The following is a 15,255-nucleotide window of genomic DNA, read 5'->3' as shown; positions in this document are numbered from 1 at the left end:
CCCCCTCAACGGCAGCTGTGCACCTCCACGAGATGCCGGCACTGCTTGCACTTGACGGAGCAGCACCAGCGAAACTTGCAGCTGCACCGCTCCACCACCTCTGCCTGAGCCGTGTGGAAGCCCCTGCCGCAGCACAGGAGCTCGCAGCCGTCCATGGCCGGGGACGTCCGGTTGCACCGACGGCCATAGGTGCCGAATACCCCATGCCGGGGGTCCCGGTCGCAGAAGTCTGGGCTGGCCAACAGATAGACCAGGTCGTGAGCTGTGTAGGGCTTGAAGCGAGAGCTCTTGGGCACCAGGAGCTTGCGGGAACCCACCCGCTTGGGGTGAACCTCTGTCGCCCCCTCGAACTTTTCCTTGAGGATGTTGCCCACCTTGCGAAAGGGAGGCATGACCTTCCAGCATGTGCGCACCTCGCAGGAGCCCGACACGCCGTGGCACTTGCACTCCACCTTCATGTGGGCCAGGAGAGCCTGGGGAGCAGGAGGAAGCTGCCAGCCAGACCCAGGACACCCCTCCCTACACCTCCTCTGCCTGCGGGCCCCCCAGCAGCCACTATTCCCCCCCAAAACCAGGGAAGGGAAGGGAAGGGAAGGGAAGGGAAGGGAAGGGAAGGGAAGGGAAGGGAAGGGAAGGGAAGGGAAGGGAAGGGAAGGGAAGGGAAGGGAAGGGAAGGGAAGGGAAGGGAAGGGAAGGGAAGGGAAGGGAAGGGAAGGGAAGGGAAGGGAAGGGAAGGGAAGGGAAGGGAAGGGAAGGGAAGGGAAGGGAAGGGAAGGGAAGGGAAGGGAAGGGAAGGGAAGGGAAGGGAAGGGAAGGGAAGGGAAGGGAAGGGAAGGGAAGGGAAGGGAAGGGAAGGGAAGGGAAGGGAAGGGAAGGGAAGGGAAGGGAAGGGAAGGGAAGGGAAGGGAAGGGAAGGGAAGGGAAGGGAGCAAAAAAGTCTTTTTAAGCCAAGCTAATATGAAACAGAAGGGAACCCACTCTATGGGAAACAGGCTGGCTTGGGTCTGTAAGAGAAATCCCTGAGGCAAGGGAAATGACTGGGACCTGCTCTGACCCACGGGACTGTGGGAAGGGGAACAGATCTGCCCAGAGGCAGAGGATGCTCAAGGGACCACATCTGATAATGGCCCCTGCAGAGGACGGTGTCTGCTCAGGAGGGGCTGGAGGGGCAGGGAAGACCTTCAGAGCAGAATGGGGAAACTATTTCCTTTGCAGAACCAGCCAAGGAAGGTAAATCACACCTGGGCTCTGTGAGGAAAAGAAGACTGCACAGAAGCAGGTAGGGGAGGCTGGGACCCCCTTCCACACAGGCGAGGAGCCAGCTCGGTGTGAGCAGCGCAGTGCTGGGCTCAGAAAAGGCAGCAGGACATGCTCTGAGAGCCTGTGGCTGCCCTGAACTGCTCCTTGGGGTAGGGGAGATGGACTGAGGTCCGCCTAGCCAGGGAGAAGCCCCTGAAGCTGGGCTTCTTTCCCAGCCCTTGTTCCTGCCCTTACCTTCCTCCCAGCCTCATTGTTGTGCAGGTTCATGAGTGCTCGGCTGGAGGAGACACCACGGCTCCTCTCGGGGTTGTCTACGAAGGCTTGAGAAAAGGCAATCCCATACGACAGGTTATCAGAGCAGCCCGACCATTGGAAACCTGCAGAGGAAAGCAGCCATGAGATGAAGAAGGAGAAGCCCTGGAAGGAGCTCCCAAAGGGCTGAGGGCTGTGGAGAAGGGAGATGTCTCCTCCACTGGTGAGAGTCTTCCCCAAGGATCTTCTCCTCTGCCACCCCCTTCCTGCCACTGGCTTCCTCCTTCACCTTCGGGGCTCACTCCTCGGATCTTGCGGTCACAGCCACACTTCTCCAGCTCCCCACGGCTGCAGGCACGAGTCACAGCAAAGGCAACACCAGCGGCAGAGATGGCGTGGATGAAAGCAGACTCCCGCGTGCCTGAAGTGGGGTGAGAAATGGCATGAGTCTGCGGAGGGGGAAGGCACTGATAGCACACAACACGGGGGAAAGAGGTGTGACTGCATGCAGGAAGGATGTATTCAGACAGAGACTGCTCAGGAGAAATCACTGGCACGATGCTGCGGTTCCCAAGGCCTGGAACCAGTGAGGGAGATGGCTCTGTGGGGTCCTTCTGCCTCACTGCCCCCACTGTTGGCACCCTCAATTCCTGGGCTGGGGAGCCCATTGAGGGAGAGAAGTCAGCAGCCCCCAAGGGAAGTGAAAGGGGAGCTGTGGTGGGGGATGCCAGGGGCCAAGACTCCCACACAGAGGGCTTTTTCAGGGTCCTCCCTGGTGCCTTGTCTCTAGAAGCCAGAGAGACCCTGTTTGGCTCCTCCCGCCCAAACACATGCAAAATCTGTTCTGTGCTGTTTTGGGGGAATAGGAAGATCCTTTTTCTCTGGCCTGCAACAAAAAAGGACTCTAGCATCAGAGGAAAAGGTTTGATTTGAGCTGCTGCTCCACAGGTCTGGGCTGGTGGCAGGGTGAGGGAGATCTACCGATCTGCAGAGATGGTACCCAGAACGGTCCAGATGGGACTAAAAAGCCAAGCCTGACCAAATGAGGAAGAAGTTTGGCCAGAATATTAATATTTGTAACAGCATGTGCATTTGGTTCAGTTTGCTCTGTGTTGACAGCTTTGTTAGCATGTGGAGGAAGGCACGGGCCACTCTGGGGATGGGCCCAGTTGACACTCACATGCTAGCCCGGGAAAGGCTGATCTGTCAAGGGGACCCTGTGGGCACACTGAAGGGACCCCATGCCACCTCTGTCTTCACTGTCTCCCCCTTGCTGACCTTGGATGGTGACCTTGCCAAAGACCTGCAGCCCCTGTAGCGTGGAGCAGTTCCACCGGCGAGAGTGAAACTGGTGCTGGCACTCCTCAACAGCCAACTCTGCGCCTCGCTTCACTGCATCCATGGCTTCCACCTGCCGCCGGCAAACACGCACCTGCTCTTCTACCAGCCCTGTCAGACCCTCGCAGCCACGGGGGTCCCGGAGGATGGCCCGCAGAGAAGGCTGCTTGGCCAGGTACCTGTGGGGTAGGGGAGAGATTCAGTCGCAGATCAGCTAGAGTCAGGGCCATGTCTGCAGGGGACTAGCTCTCTATAGCCTTATTTTAGAGCAGAAACAGGGCAGAGAATGGGATGTGCTGCCTCTTGTCTGTGCTGAATTTGGACATTCCTGCTCCCCATCCTGGTATGCACCTCTTCGGCTTCATCGTCCCTCTCCCTTCACGCTCCCGGAGATGCCCCTTCTAATGTGCTGGCTTCAGGTTGCCCAGGTTCCTTCTTCCACCCTTTTCTCACAGATCTGCCTGTTTTCTGGGGAGACAGCACCTCTCCAGGTGACTTTCCAATCCAGACAGTACAAGTGCGAAGCATACTTACAGCCAGGTCACAGCAAGGACATGCTGCACAGGGATCAGTGCCACGTACAGCCGCACCATCTCCATCCTGTCCCCAGCAAACCTCCACCTTCAGTCACGGTGTAGCAGCCGCCTGAATCCCCTCCTGCACCCAACAGTCACTCTCACAGCAGCTCCAGCCCAGCACTGCAAAGCACGGGTAGCCCCTGCCCCGAGCAATGACCATGGGCAGCCTTGGTGTGCCTGCCAGCATTGGAGACCCAGTAGCCCACAGAAACCTGGTGGGTTGGCCTTGCCAGTGCACCCACGCCGGTGCTGGTCCCTCCCCACAGGTCGGGTAGCACTGTGGGACAGCTCTGAACTAGGGCTCTGGGGTGGGCATCCGTCAGAGCAAGCTCACATGGCTGGGGACAGCATCCCCCGGCCTCTGCTGTCCTGTCAGCAGACGATCTGGTTGTCTTCCTCCACAGTCAAGTCACTTCATCAGCAGAAACCAGTCCAAGACCCAGTCAGCAGCAGACAGAAATTTCCACGCAAGAAAAACCTGGCAGCACCAAGCAGCTGTTGCTAGACCCACCAGCTCGTCATCGCTTTGTCACAAAGCCCTTTAGAGAGCCGGAGAGTTTCCCCGCAGTGACAGCTCATGGGAGCTGAGAGGGGAAGACCTGCTGCCTCCCTTATCCCCAGCTGACGTCCTTTCAGACCCTCCCTCATCTGTCTTCTCTAGGCTGGAGATTCTTCTTTTCTACCCTGCAGCCCACATAGCTACGGCAAACAGACACAGCCCGGCTGCCCCCTGGCTCTCTTAACTCTTTCCCTGGCAAGTCTCCCTTCACACCCCTCATTTTCTTCCCCATGGCAAGAGAGACAGTCCTTGCCCTTCTCCTTAGCAGGTGTGATCAGGTGGCTACACCTCTTCTCAGTGGGTAGCCCTTTCCTAAGAGCTCCTGGGAGTCCAGGAAAAAGTGAGTTGAGCGACTGGGGAGATGAAATGTCCTGGGAGAAAAGCCTACCATGCCCCCAGTGGGCCTGGGCAGTGCCAGATGTCCCCACCACCCTGGAAAGTGAAACTCCTCACACAGCCAGCCCAAAGGTTTCTGCTTTTCCTGTCTGAATCATTCAGAAAGTGAAACACGGCTGCCCTGGCCCTGCTATAGTTTTTCCACCATGGCCCCACATGTGGTTTCACCCCTTTGCTGCCCTCTTCCACATTTCCCTGCACGAAGAGGTCTGAAGAGCACTGGGGTTTATCAGTCATCCTTTCAAACCTGAGCAGCCCCTCTGCTCTAGCACGCTTTCGACCTCTCTCCTTGCCTTCCCAGCTCCCTGCGTCCCTCGTTCTGTTGGGTCCTTGCTCCTGTTTTCTGGAGTCAGCACTCTGGGGTGGCAGGCATGTTGGGATCTGCAGCATCAGGGTGTAGCCTCCAACACACACCCCAGTAATCTGGTCTTACCTGCTGTCGAGTCAGACAGCAGTGAGGAAATGCCAAGGGTTGTGCTGCTCTTCCCAACAAGCCGAGTCTCCAAGATACAGCGAGGGACAGAGGAGTGAGCCCACCTGGGCAGGGGGAGACAGAATTCATGGGCTGATGCACCAAGAGCCGGTGAGGTGAGTGAACCTGGCTGGGTGAGGGATGCTGTGGGGCGAGGCGAAGTGCCACCACGTCCTCCTCTTCTGACACACAGAGTAAAGCCAGGACTTCCAGGCTCAGCCAGGCGTGTGCACATGTGTGCAGGGCGTGAGGGCCACCAGGGAGGGGAAAGTTCCCACAGACGGTGTCAGAGACGCCTTTTGCAAAGGGAGAAGGACACACACACACACTCCCCAGCATATCTGCAAGTCTTTATCAGTACCAGAGCCTTGATGGGAACTGAAGAGACACAAAAAGCTGTGAGAACAAAGATCCCAGCAACTAGGAAGTGAGAGAGGGGGTCTGGTTAAAAGAGAGGCACTAAAAAGGAGCGGGGTGAGATCAGCGGTTCGGGTGCTATTGTACTCTCCAAGGATTTATGAGCAGCAGGAACATATATCCCTTGGTGTGTCACTCCCTGAATGAGGAGGCAGTGACAGCAGAACAAGGCAAGCAGAGAGTGAGAAAGTCAAACACCAGCAGCAGCAGCCATCAGGCAGAGGAGCCAGGCAAGGACTGCAGAGAAAGAGGGAGCCCACAGGCACGGCATCTTCTTCTCGGGGCAGCTGCTCTGGGGGAAGGATGACAGTAGGATTAGGAGTGTCCCCAGGACCCATCTATTCTCCCAGGTGTGCTGGGACTGGCAGAGCAGAAATAGGACTTGAAGGAACAGAATGCCAGATGGGCTCTGCAGAAGGGCAGATCCCTTCCCAGCCTCACTTGGCAGTGTGCTCGGTTGCAGATGTCCTGCTAAATCAGCCCTTGCACTTTCTTAGCACTGTGCCTCCTGTAGCCTTGAACGACAGGGACTTACATTTGTGGCAAACATGCCTTTGCCTGCTGCAAGCACTGACACCTCTTCAGAGCTTGGTTCTTTTTGGGTCCCTGCCACATGCCAGCGGTGCACAACAGGGCCCCCAGGCAGGAGCTTGGCCCCAGAGCGCCCAAGCCCATGGGACTGACAGGACTCTGAGCCTTTGAACAGGCTAGTGTTTAAATCAACTTTGCTCTCACTTCCTGTATTTCACTTCTACCTCGTGTTTGGCAATATTTTGGGGAGGGGGATGTTTTCATTTTCCCCCATGAGTCCTGGGGGTGGCTGAGTTAGCATGGAAGCAAAGACCAGCAAGTATTTGGCACTATGACCCGGGGCAGACTTCCTCAGTTGCAAGGACACCTGGGTGTTGCTTCTTTCATGATTACGTTTGCTTTCATAGGATGTGTTTTAGCTTATCAGCTTCGGATAGCAAAGTTCGTGCTTTGTGGCCAGCCAGAAGCGCATCAGGAAGTGAGGAAGGAGGGGAGACAAACTGCAGCATGACAGATGCAGAACAAGCCATGGCGCAGTAGAGGACGGCTATGATTTGGATGAACAAGTAGTCAAAGAGCCTTCCTGGTTCTGTTTTAATTCAAGCTGCCTGCAGTTTTGGTGCCTGGATCAAGACCTCTGCAGTGACAGCGATCACTAGCCAGAAAGCCCTCGTGCACCCTTGGCTCTTCACCAGCAGAGGTAAGTGAGGTGGAAACAGCTGGAGAGATGGATGGTCTGGGCTCACTGGGCACTGGTCTCCGTGAGCTGCTGCGCTGCCAGACCTGACCACAGAGCACCGGGAAACCCTCGATGCCTCTTCAATTGCCTAGTGAACCCAGAGGTGCAAGGCAAATCTCAATATTTATTCAAACAGAGGTTTTCTTTGGGATCCTGTGATACTAACAGCACGGGCAGCTTGCTTGTGTTGGCAAGAGCTTACTTGCCAAGGTGCCCACAATGGAAGTCCTCTTCTATGGGGTCCTCAGAAGATGAAGGGGGGTGACACCTCTAGGGAGTAAGCAGTAGCAGTGTGATCAGACCGCGTGAGTTAAATATGGAGGTCTCAGCTTTGATGTCATGTATCTCTCGTTAAAAACAAGCCATCCTAAGTCTTGAATGTCTTCATGGTTCTAATCATCATAATAATCAAAATTTTTTTTGGTTGGAAAAAAGGTGGAAAGTGGGGCTTAAATATCACCTACAGCAGGTTAAAAGCATCCACATTTATGAAAAAATATACCTTCAATTTCTAAAGCAAAGTTGGGTGGTTTTTTTGAGGTTTGGTGCATTATTTGTTATTTCCTCTTGGTTTCAGATTTACTAAGTGAGCTTGTGCAGTTTGCGTTTTCAGCTGCACTGCTTTGTACCTCAATGCCACATTCACTGTCTGCATCCCCAGAGCGCTCCAGGGTTTAAATGACAAGTCGCTCTTGGAAACACTGACCTTGTGGCATGCTCAGCAAGAATTTTCTAGCTGTCTTCCCAACCTCTGGCTCATCTCAGACCAGCACTCCACACCAGCCAGGGCCCTGAGCAGCTCCCAAGTGCTCGAGGAAGGCACATGGTTGTCATCTGAGTGGGGAGGCCACAGGAGGAGGTGTGTGGGAGCAGAGGATGGTGCATTCTTTTCAGCTGTTTTTCGAGGATGTCTGCCCACCCTCCAGCATCACATTCTACTCTCCCCTCACACAGCAATAGCAGTTGACGTTGCTCGCATGTCACACCTGTAGCAGCAGCTCTTCCTCCCTCACCGGTGTTTTTGCCCTCTAGTTTCTGCAGCTTCTCCTCTCCTGCAGCAGTTGCTCATAGTGTGTGTCTGTGTGTGTGTATACGTGCACATGCACACATGTGTCATGTCTATGTCATTCCCCCTGTTCCCCCTTCCAGAGCAAGAATACTAGCAACAAACTAATTTTCCACCTGAAAACAGAAAGAAGTATCTGCCTAGGTAGCATCTATGGTTTGAATTGCTCTTTTCCATTCCTGCTGGGGAAAAGGCCATGGTCTCGGCAGATGGCCTTCAGGGGCTCATACTGATCTTCACTGAGAGGTAAAAAGATGCTTCCTCCACCTCCCGGGCCACATTAGGTCTGTCACCAAACAGAAAGTTCCTTCAGGATTTCAAGACAGCATCTCATCATGAGGAAGATGACAATTCAGCTGTGGTACCACTGTCTCCTCACACAATGATGACTTGAGACCTTGCAGCAGCTTTCGAGTACTTGAGTTTCTTTTAGAAGCAGCCACAAAGAACATGGCCTGTGGCTCTCAGACATTAACCAAAAGGAACTAGTTTCAGCTCTTCTGTCTCCCTGCTACGAGCCTGCTTTACCCGTAACTTTCCTTTTCAGTGAGAGACAGCCAAAACAGTACCCTCAGAGCTCCGCAGAGAAATGCTCCGTTCCCACAGCTTCATTTTTCCAAAGACCATGCATGTACACATCTCATTACAGGTCTCTGAGATCTTGATTACAGTATCTTTTACACCAGATTTGAGACTATCAGCTTAGCTTCAGTAACACCACCATTAGTAGATTCTTGCTTCTGTGTTTCCATCCACTCACAAAAAAAAAAAAACAACTCAAAAAAACCCCAATCTATTTTCCACTCTCAGTGAACTTTGCTGACATTTTAGAACTCTGCTGTTTGGTGTCTTGAAGGCTGAAGGGCTAGTTTGTAAGGAAAGACCACTCAGAGAAATAGAAAGGTGATGGTAGGCAAAAAACTAAACAGATTTCTTGCACTGGTGTTCATGGCAGGAAAGCCTGGGAGATTTCACAGCAGGAAAGTCATCAAAGGACTGTCTCTGATCAAAACAGTGGCAGAAACGGTTATGGAGCAGCAAGATGCACTAAGCAGTGGCTGAAACCACATGGGTCCTACCCCAGAGGTCCAAAACCAACTAAAGGATGGAAGACCTGACTAACTGTGGTGTAGAAACATTTGTTTAAAACTGCTTTTAAAGGCTCACCAGCAGGCACAATTTGAGAAAAGGTTCTTGGGGGATTTCAGACCAGGGAGCTGGAGCTTGATGTCTGTGCTGAACAAATTAGTAGAAGCTATAATAAAGGAAAAAATCAATTGGCACGCAGTCACATCTAATTACTGGGGAAGAATCATCATGGCTTTTATAAAGGGGTGCTGTGTCTCACAGTCCTTCTTTGAAGGAGTCAACAAGCACGTGAACAGTGGCCCGTGTGGATTTTCAAAAGGGCTCTCACCAAAGGTGCTTAAAGAAATTTACAGAAAATGTTCCTACCTGGCCAAAAAGTGCCCGAAAGACAGGACAGAGAATGAGGGTAGATGATTGGTTTTCTCAGTGGAGTTACAGGACACCAGTGCTGGGGCTTGGACTGTTTGACTTATTCATGAAGGATGAACAATAAAATAACAAATCTGTTGGAGACATAAAATTATTCAAGTTAGAAAAGAGGAGGGTTGACTGTGAAGGACTGCAGAGATTAAGAGAAGTGTGAGTGACTGGCCTTAAAATAACAGCTGAAATTTCATCTGGTGAAGTAATGAGAAAAACCAATCTGAACTGACCATTACCCCTTGCAAATGAGATCTGCGCCTACTCAGCTCAGTGCACCCACATCATCAACACTGTGTACATTTTGAGCACTCCACCACAGAGCTCACAAAGGCTGTAGCAGAATTGGAAAGGTACTGAGAAGGGCAACAAGGACAGAAAGACTCCTCTGTGAGGAACGACTGTGACAACGAGGACCCTTTAGCCTCAAAAAAATAAGAAGGTTACTGATGGGGAATATGGTAGATGTTTATAAAATCATAAATGATAAGGTGAATGTTTTTTCCACTGTCTCTTCCAGCTCTAAAACTGGGAACTGAATCTAGCAGGTGGTGATTCAAAAATGAGTACAAGGAAGTGGTTCTTCATCTGAGATGCAGTTAAGCTGTGAAACTTCTTGGCACTCTTGGCACTGGATGTTGTAGATGGTAAATTTTACATTGATGCAAAAAGAAACTGGAAAAAATAATTCTCCAAGGACTACTGAACACAAATAGGTCACCTCTGGCTCAGAAAATCCCTGGGCTACAATATGCTGGAAGCAGAAAGAAAACTTGAGGAAGGATAACTACATGCTTGCACTGCTCTTACATTTCCCCCTGGCCATCCACAATTTGAGACAGAATAGTAGTTGTAGATAGACCACTGATCTCACACAGTATGGACTGTGCTTACATATTATATTCTCTAGAGGTGTTTATTGAATACCTCTTGATAAAAATAGCTTGTCTGTGGAGACAGTCACCTTCACCTGACACCTAGCTGGTCTGGGCACACACATTAGAGCAGGTCATGGTCTTTCAGAGTCTCAGTCTCACTCACTTTGTCTCAGTCAAAACAAAGGTCTCACCAGTCTGTTCAGTCTGCAGTCATTTCAAGGTTTTGGCTCTAGCAAAAGCTGACATATCTTCCTTGAGTTTTTTTGAGGCATCTAATAATTTCACTTGAAACCAACAACATTCTTGTACATTTGCCTTGTCTTGCTGGATTATATTATACTTTTATGCAAGTCTTCACACAAAGTTTTCATCCATCTTTGTCAGAGAAGGGTAAAAGCCACTCAGAATGTAACTTTACAAACCAGTAGAAGTTCCTCTAAGAAACCTGCCTTGGTGGTGGACCTGCCCAACAACACAAAGGATGGTCAAATTGATAGCTGTCTGCTCTCTTGTATTAGACTTCCACTGTCATTGTTTAACACAGTGTTGTAGACAAATCTTTTCCTACCTATGAAGTCAGCATGTGCTTCTTCTGTCTTTAATAGATCCTCCCTCTAGACCCACAATGCCATCTAAAAGGTCTGACATGCTTGTCATGACTGTTATGTTGCTGAGTAGCTTCCTCTTACAGTAATATCAACCTTACGTAAAATTTTCCTCTAGACAGAAAATTCTACTTTCATTTCAAGGTAAATCACACTCTACATGGGCTCTGTGAGGGAGTCCCTATCTAACCCCTGCAAACAGCTATGCGGAATTCTGTCATACTTACCAGCCCCTGCTCCACTGTGACAGCTTTGAGAGCAGATATCTAGTTTTAGGATCACAGAATAATTAAGGATGTATCTAGCCCAACCTTCTACCCAAAGCGGGTCAGCTATCAGATCAGGTCAGATCAGATCAGATCAGATCAGGCTACTCTCTACTTTATAGTCTGGTCTTGAAAACCTCCAAGGATGGAGACTCCACAACCTCTTGGGGAAACCTGTTGCAGTGCCTGACTGTCAACACAGTGAAAACATTTTTTCCTATAGCCAGTATGAATATCTATTGCTTCAGTTTATAACCCCTGCCATGCCTTGCTGTGAACAGCTAACTCTGTCCTCTTCCAGTAACCACCTTGCAGGTATGGGGAGGCTGCTATTAGATCCCCTGGAGCCTTCTCCAGCTGAACAAGCCCAGTTCCCTCAGCATCTCCTCACAGGGCAAGTGCTCCAGCCCCCAGACCTTTCTGGTGGTCTTCCACTGGCCTCACTCCAGTTGATCAATATTTGGCAAGGCAGTGCTACCGTTAGTATCTAGAGCGGTTACCAGCCTCACACCACTTCGGAGTCACAGGTATGTGTGTCCACATGAATCTCATGGCCCTTCCTGCTTTACCGTGTGCTCCCTTACCCAGCTGTGCTGCTCTGTGTTTGTGGGACATGGGCTGCTTCATCCTTTATGGTGTTGTAAGCAGGAAAACGATCTGAGGACATCCAATCCAAAGGAACTGTATGAATGTAAGTAACATAAGGAACTCCATCTAGCTGGGACTCAGGTGTGTGGGGGTTGTTTCACCTAGGAAAAGGCGCTAAGGTGGAGTCAAGTCTAACTGTAGTATAATTCTTTTTATCTGCAATGGATGTACAAAGTCCTATTTCTCTGATATAAAACAATCTATGCAGTTTTTATTTTAAGTTCCTTCCAGTCAGCATTTTTCCCTCAAAATGCTTGCTCTCTTCTTTTTCTTTCCCTCTCTCACTTTTTTCTGGAGTTGCCTTGACTACTTTCCCTGTGTGCTCTTGTGTTGTCCCTTTCTTGTATACATGTGCTCCCAGCAGCGATCAAAACAACATGCTTTTTCTGGTGCTGAGCAATAAATGATTCTGTACTACAATTACCTTCTCTCTGCTCTGGCTTCTTCTGCCATTTTATTACTCACTTTTCTCCTGTCCACTTTTCTTAGTCTTTTGGTTTCTTTGTGAGTTCTTGCAGCACAAGACATCATGGTGGGATTTTGAGGCTTTCAAGAGATTTCCCCCTCTAACATAAGCTCTTCTTTCTTGGTCTTCCACTTTAACCAGGAACTGTGCTGGCATTCAACAACTGGCAGTGTCCCTCCATCACATCAGCATCACCATAACCACTGGAAAGAATTGCTGAACTAGAGGCAGAAGCTGACTCCAGCTGACTACGTTACCATCCCTGCCAGATGACCGCTGACCAGCAATCCAAAGCAGCACCAGTCACAAGAGAGGTGTGCCCATCTACGTCTCAGCTGCAGATGAGGGGAATGACCTGCCCGTCCCTTCCTAGAGGGGAATGACCTCTCAATGCTTTTCTTTGTGCCTCCTTAGCCCACCAGCAGGCTCAGCCATCTCAGCAAGACTCTCCCTGGATCCCCGCTGGGCATGTCAGCTTCCAATGAATCTCAGACATGCAAGGATTACAGCTTCAACCACCACCTCCTCCTGCCTGGCTACATCTTGATATTCATTACAGGTTTGATGCTGAATGTGATGGCGCTATGGATATTCATCCGCTACCTGCGCCTGAAGTCTGTGGTGATGATCTACATGTTCAACCTGGCTGTGAGCGACCTCACCTTCACACTTCCTCTGCCTTTGCGACTCTACTACTATTCCAACCACCACTGGCCCTTTGGTAACACCCTGTGCCAGGTCTCTGGCTCTGTCTTCCAGATCAACATGTATGGTAGCTGCCTCTTCCTCATGTGCATCAACCTGGATCGCTATGTTGCCATTGTCCACCCACTTCGCTGGCGGCATCTGCGGCGGCCCAAGGTGGCCAAGCTCCTTTGCCTGATCGTCTGGCTTGTGATCTTCATGGGCTCCATCCCCACAGCCATAGTCCACAAGCAAAACCACTGCGAGGTACAGAACCAGACAGTTTATCTGTGCTTTGAAAGCTTTAGTGACAACATGTGGCAGAATAACCTCTTCCCCCTAGTTGTCCTGGCTGAAATTTTGGGTTTCCTCCTGCCTCTCAGCTGTGTGACATACTGTTCAATCCGGATCTTTCAGGAGCTCTGCCAGGACAGCCAGCCAAAGACCCTGCGACAGCAGAAGACTGTCCGTCTCCTCTTGGTCAATCTGGTCATCTTCATCATCTGCTTTGTGCCCTACAACACTACCCTGGCTGTTTATGGGTTGATAAAGGCCCGGGTGATGAAGGTTGAGCAAGAAACACAGGTCTCCGTGCGCCAAGTGTTAATTATGACAATGCTGTTGGCCAGCATGAACTGCATGCTGGATCCCTTGATCTACTACTTTAGTACTGAGGGTTTCCGTAACACCTTTAAGAAACTGCGGCGGGGACAAACCTGGGACTCAGATACAGGGATGCTCAAGAATCAGGTTGTGGAGAATAAGTCAATCCGAAACCACACTGTCTCAAAAGTAAAACAGTTCCCAGCTGAAAACTTTATCCGTCCCAATGAATCTGTGCGACCACTTCCTACCGCAATATTTTTGAATGGCCCTATTGAGGACTCGGAAATATAACCACCAGAAAGGTCACACCATTGCAGAGTTGCAGAGCCACCCATTCAGTGATTGCAGCAAGACTGTGGGAAACAGCTCAGGGTAACTTAGCAAACTGTTTGAGGGAGCCCAGCAGACTGTATGTGGGTGAACGTGATGATACAACGCTGAAGGATGAAAGGTTGTTTTGAATAAACAGAGATATCTTGGTGACATGGTCCCTCCTGACTCTTTTGGTACAGGAAACAGTAGCAAACAAGGATGTGAAACAAACCTAGTGTGTGTCCGGGTCTGGTCAGCAGAGATTCCTATAGCAAGTCCATCCTGCCTGGACACTTTCTGTCTGCACTGTAGCATGAAGCAGTTCTGGGGATAATCAGAGCACAGATACGGTACTCACTGCTGACCGGGTGAATTTAGTAGTGATGACTGAGGGAAACTTTGTTGTTTTTTTAACTAGATGCTTCAATTTGAGTCTTAAGTCCAGCTTGGGGCACCTAAATAATCATCTTCATTTTCCAAAAGACCTGAAGCATTTAGCAACCCTTGTTGGGGTCAAGGAGAATAGCTGAGTATTTAGTACTCTTGCAGAAAATAGCTTTCTAATTGTACAGTAAGTCACAGACCTTAGCAAAACAGTTTTTAGGAGGTATGTCAAATGTGCTTGTACAGCTGTACTCACACGGGCGCAGCACAATGGCTATACATTTACCTAAAGCAAAATGGCTTGGGAAACACCAGCATACTTAAAAATACACCTGACATTCATAATGGCACCAGAAAAAAGAGTGGATACCCCTCAGTGTCGTCGTTTCTGAAGCTCGCATTGATGTCAGGGCTTTGCACTTTCTTGTCGCTCAGCCATAGTGTGATTGATTTCGGGTCTGAGTGATTTTCACTGTTAAAAAGAAATGATGTCAGAGAATGAGGCTGCGGTAAAATATATCTGCTCGCACTGTTTGTACATGCTTTTTCAGCCTGCACCGTATGCAAAAGTCCTATAAATCTCCCCAGAAGCGAGAGATCCAGCTGTACACAGGCAGTGCTAGAAACCCCAGTTATTCACTCCTGCTAGTGGCCAGGGGTTGTCTTTCCACTTGCACTGTAAAACAGCCACTCTGTGGCTTCCAGCAGGACTCAGGCTACCCCAGAGTGGGTCCATTATGGTATATTTTAACTTTTTTGGAAAATGTTAAAGGGAAAGTGACATGAAATGCAGTTCAGGGTAAAGTCCTGGTTCTTAGACTTCTAAGTTAGCAACGAATCTCATTTCAACTCCCTGCCTCATGACTGTTGTGGGAATAAATGTATTGTTATGCAGCATGGTTTTCTGTTACAGTTTAGGAGACACAGGGTTTTAAATCCATCTTTCCAGTCTCCCTTGAAGACCTTCTCTTTTACTACAGGTGACTGTAGAAGCAGGCCTTCAGGAAGACCTGCAGAAGATGATGAGCCTCTCCACAGAGAGATCCTTGTGTCACAGGCATATGCCCTAGGTAGGTCAGATCAGTCCCCTTTCTCACCCTCTGCATCACCAGCAGACCAGCCTTGAAATATGTCTGCAAACGAAGGACGCTTAATGGTGTCTGAGAGATGCAGTGAGAGAGGTGGAGGAGGGCTTGCAGGGCAGTAGGTATTTCTATTTTGAAAATTCAGGACTGCCATGTGATTGTGAATCATTGGTGACACAGTGCAGCTGGAGAGGAAACAGAGCT

General features: G+C 50.2%; 2 protein-coding genes across 3 annotated transcripts; one reads left to right on the top strand and one right to left on the bottom strand.

Annotated features, from left to right (window-relative positions):
• Positions 1-5: 5 nt before the first annotated feature.
• On the bottom strand, positions 6-3,449 carry LOC141936973 (protein Wnt-4-like). Its single transcript, XM_074854416.1, has 5 exons — positions 3,385-3,449; positions 2,791-3,029; positions 1,802-1,933; positions 1,495-1,637; positions 6-473 (listed from the first exon to the last, which is right to left on the bottom strand). Exons 1-5 carry the CDS (start codon positions 3,447-3,449, stop codon positions 6-8), a joined length of 1,047 nt encoding a protein of 348 aa, XP_074710517.1.
• Positions 3,450-6,276: 2,827 nt separating this feature from the next.
• Positions 6,277-13,753, top strand: LPAR5 (lysophosphatidic acid receptor 5). Of its 2 annotated transcripts, XM_074854404.1 has the most exons (3): positions 6,277-6,503; positions 12,122-12,931; positions 13,082-13,753. In XM_074854404.1, exons 2-3 carry the CDS (start codon positions 12,449-12,451, stop codon positions 13,559-13,561), a joined length of 963 nt encoding a protein of 320 aa, XP_074710505.1. In that variant the 5' UTR covers positions 6,277-6,503; positions 12,122-12,448; the 3' UTR covers positions 13,562-13,753. The 2 variants fall into 2 exon arrangements, with proteins under 2 accessions (XP_074710505.1, XP_074710496.1); XM_074854395.1 differs by having other exon boundaries at positions 12,122-13,753.
• Positions 13,754-15,255: the final 1,502 nt, after the last annotated feature.

This window comes from Strix uralensis, chromosome 2 (genome assembly GCF_047716275.1).
Source record: "Strix uralensis isolate ZFMK-TIS-50842 chromosome 2, bStrUra1, whole genome shotgun sequence".
NCBI lineage: Eukaryota > Metazoa > Chordata > Aves > Strigiformes > Strigidae > Strix > Strix uralensis.
The sequence above is the reverse complement of the archived record's forward strand: the minus strand, read 5'-3'. Positions and strand labels throughout refer to the sequence as shown.

Excerpts from the sequence above, each read along its gene's own strand:
- LOC141936973 (XM_074854416.1), bottom strand. The coding sequence starts at position 3,449 with ATGGAGATGGTGCGGCTGTACGTGGCACTGATCCCTGTGCAGCATGTC. Across the intron at positions 3,030-3,384 it reads GTCCTTGCTGTGACCTGGCT|GTACCTGGCCAAGCAGCCTT; the intron begins GTAAGTATGCTT and ends CCTACCCCACAG. Across the intron at positions 474-1,494 it reads ACAATGAGGCTGGGAGGAAG|GCTCTCCTGGCCCACATGAA; the intron begins GTAAGGGCAGGA and ends CCTGCTCCCCAG.
- LPAR5 (XM_074854395.1), top strand. The coding sequence starts at position 12,449 with ATGTCAGCTTCCAATGAATCTCAGACATGCAAGGATTACAGCTTCAAC.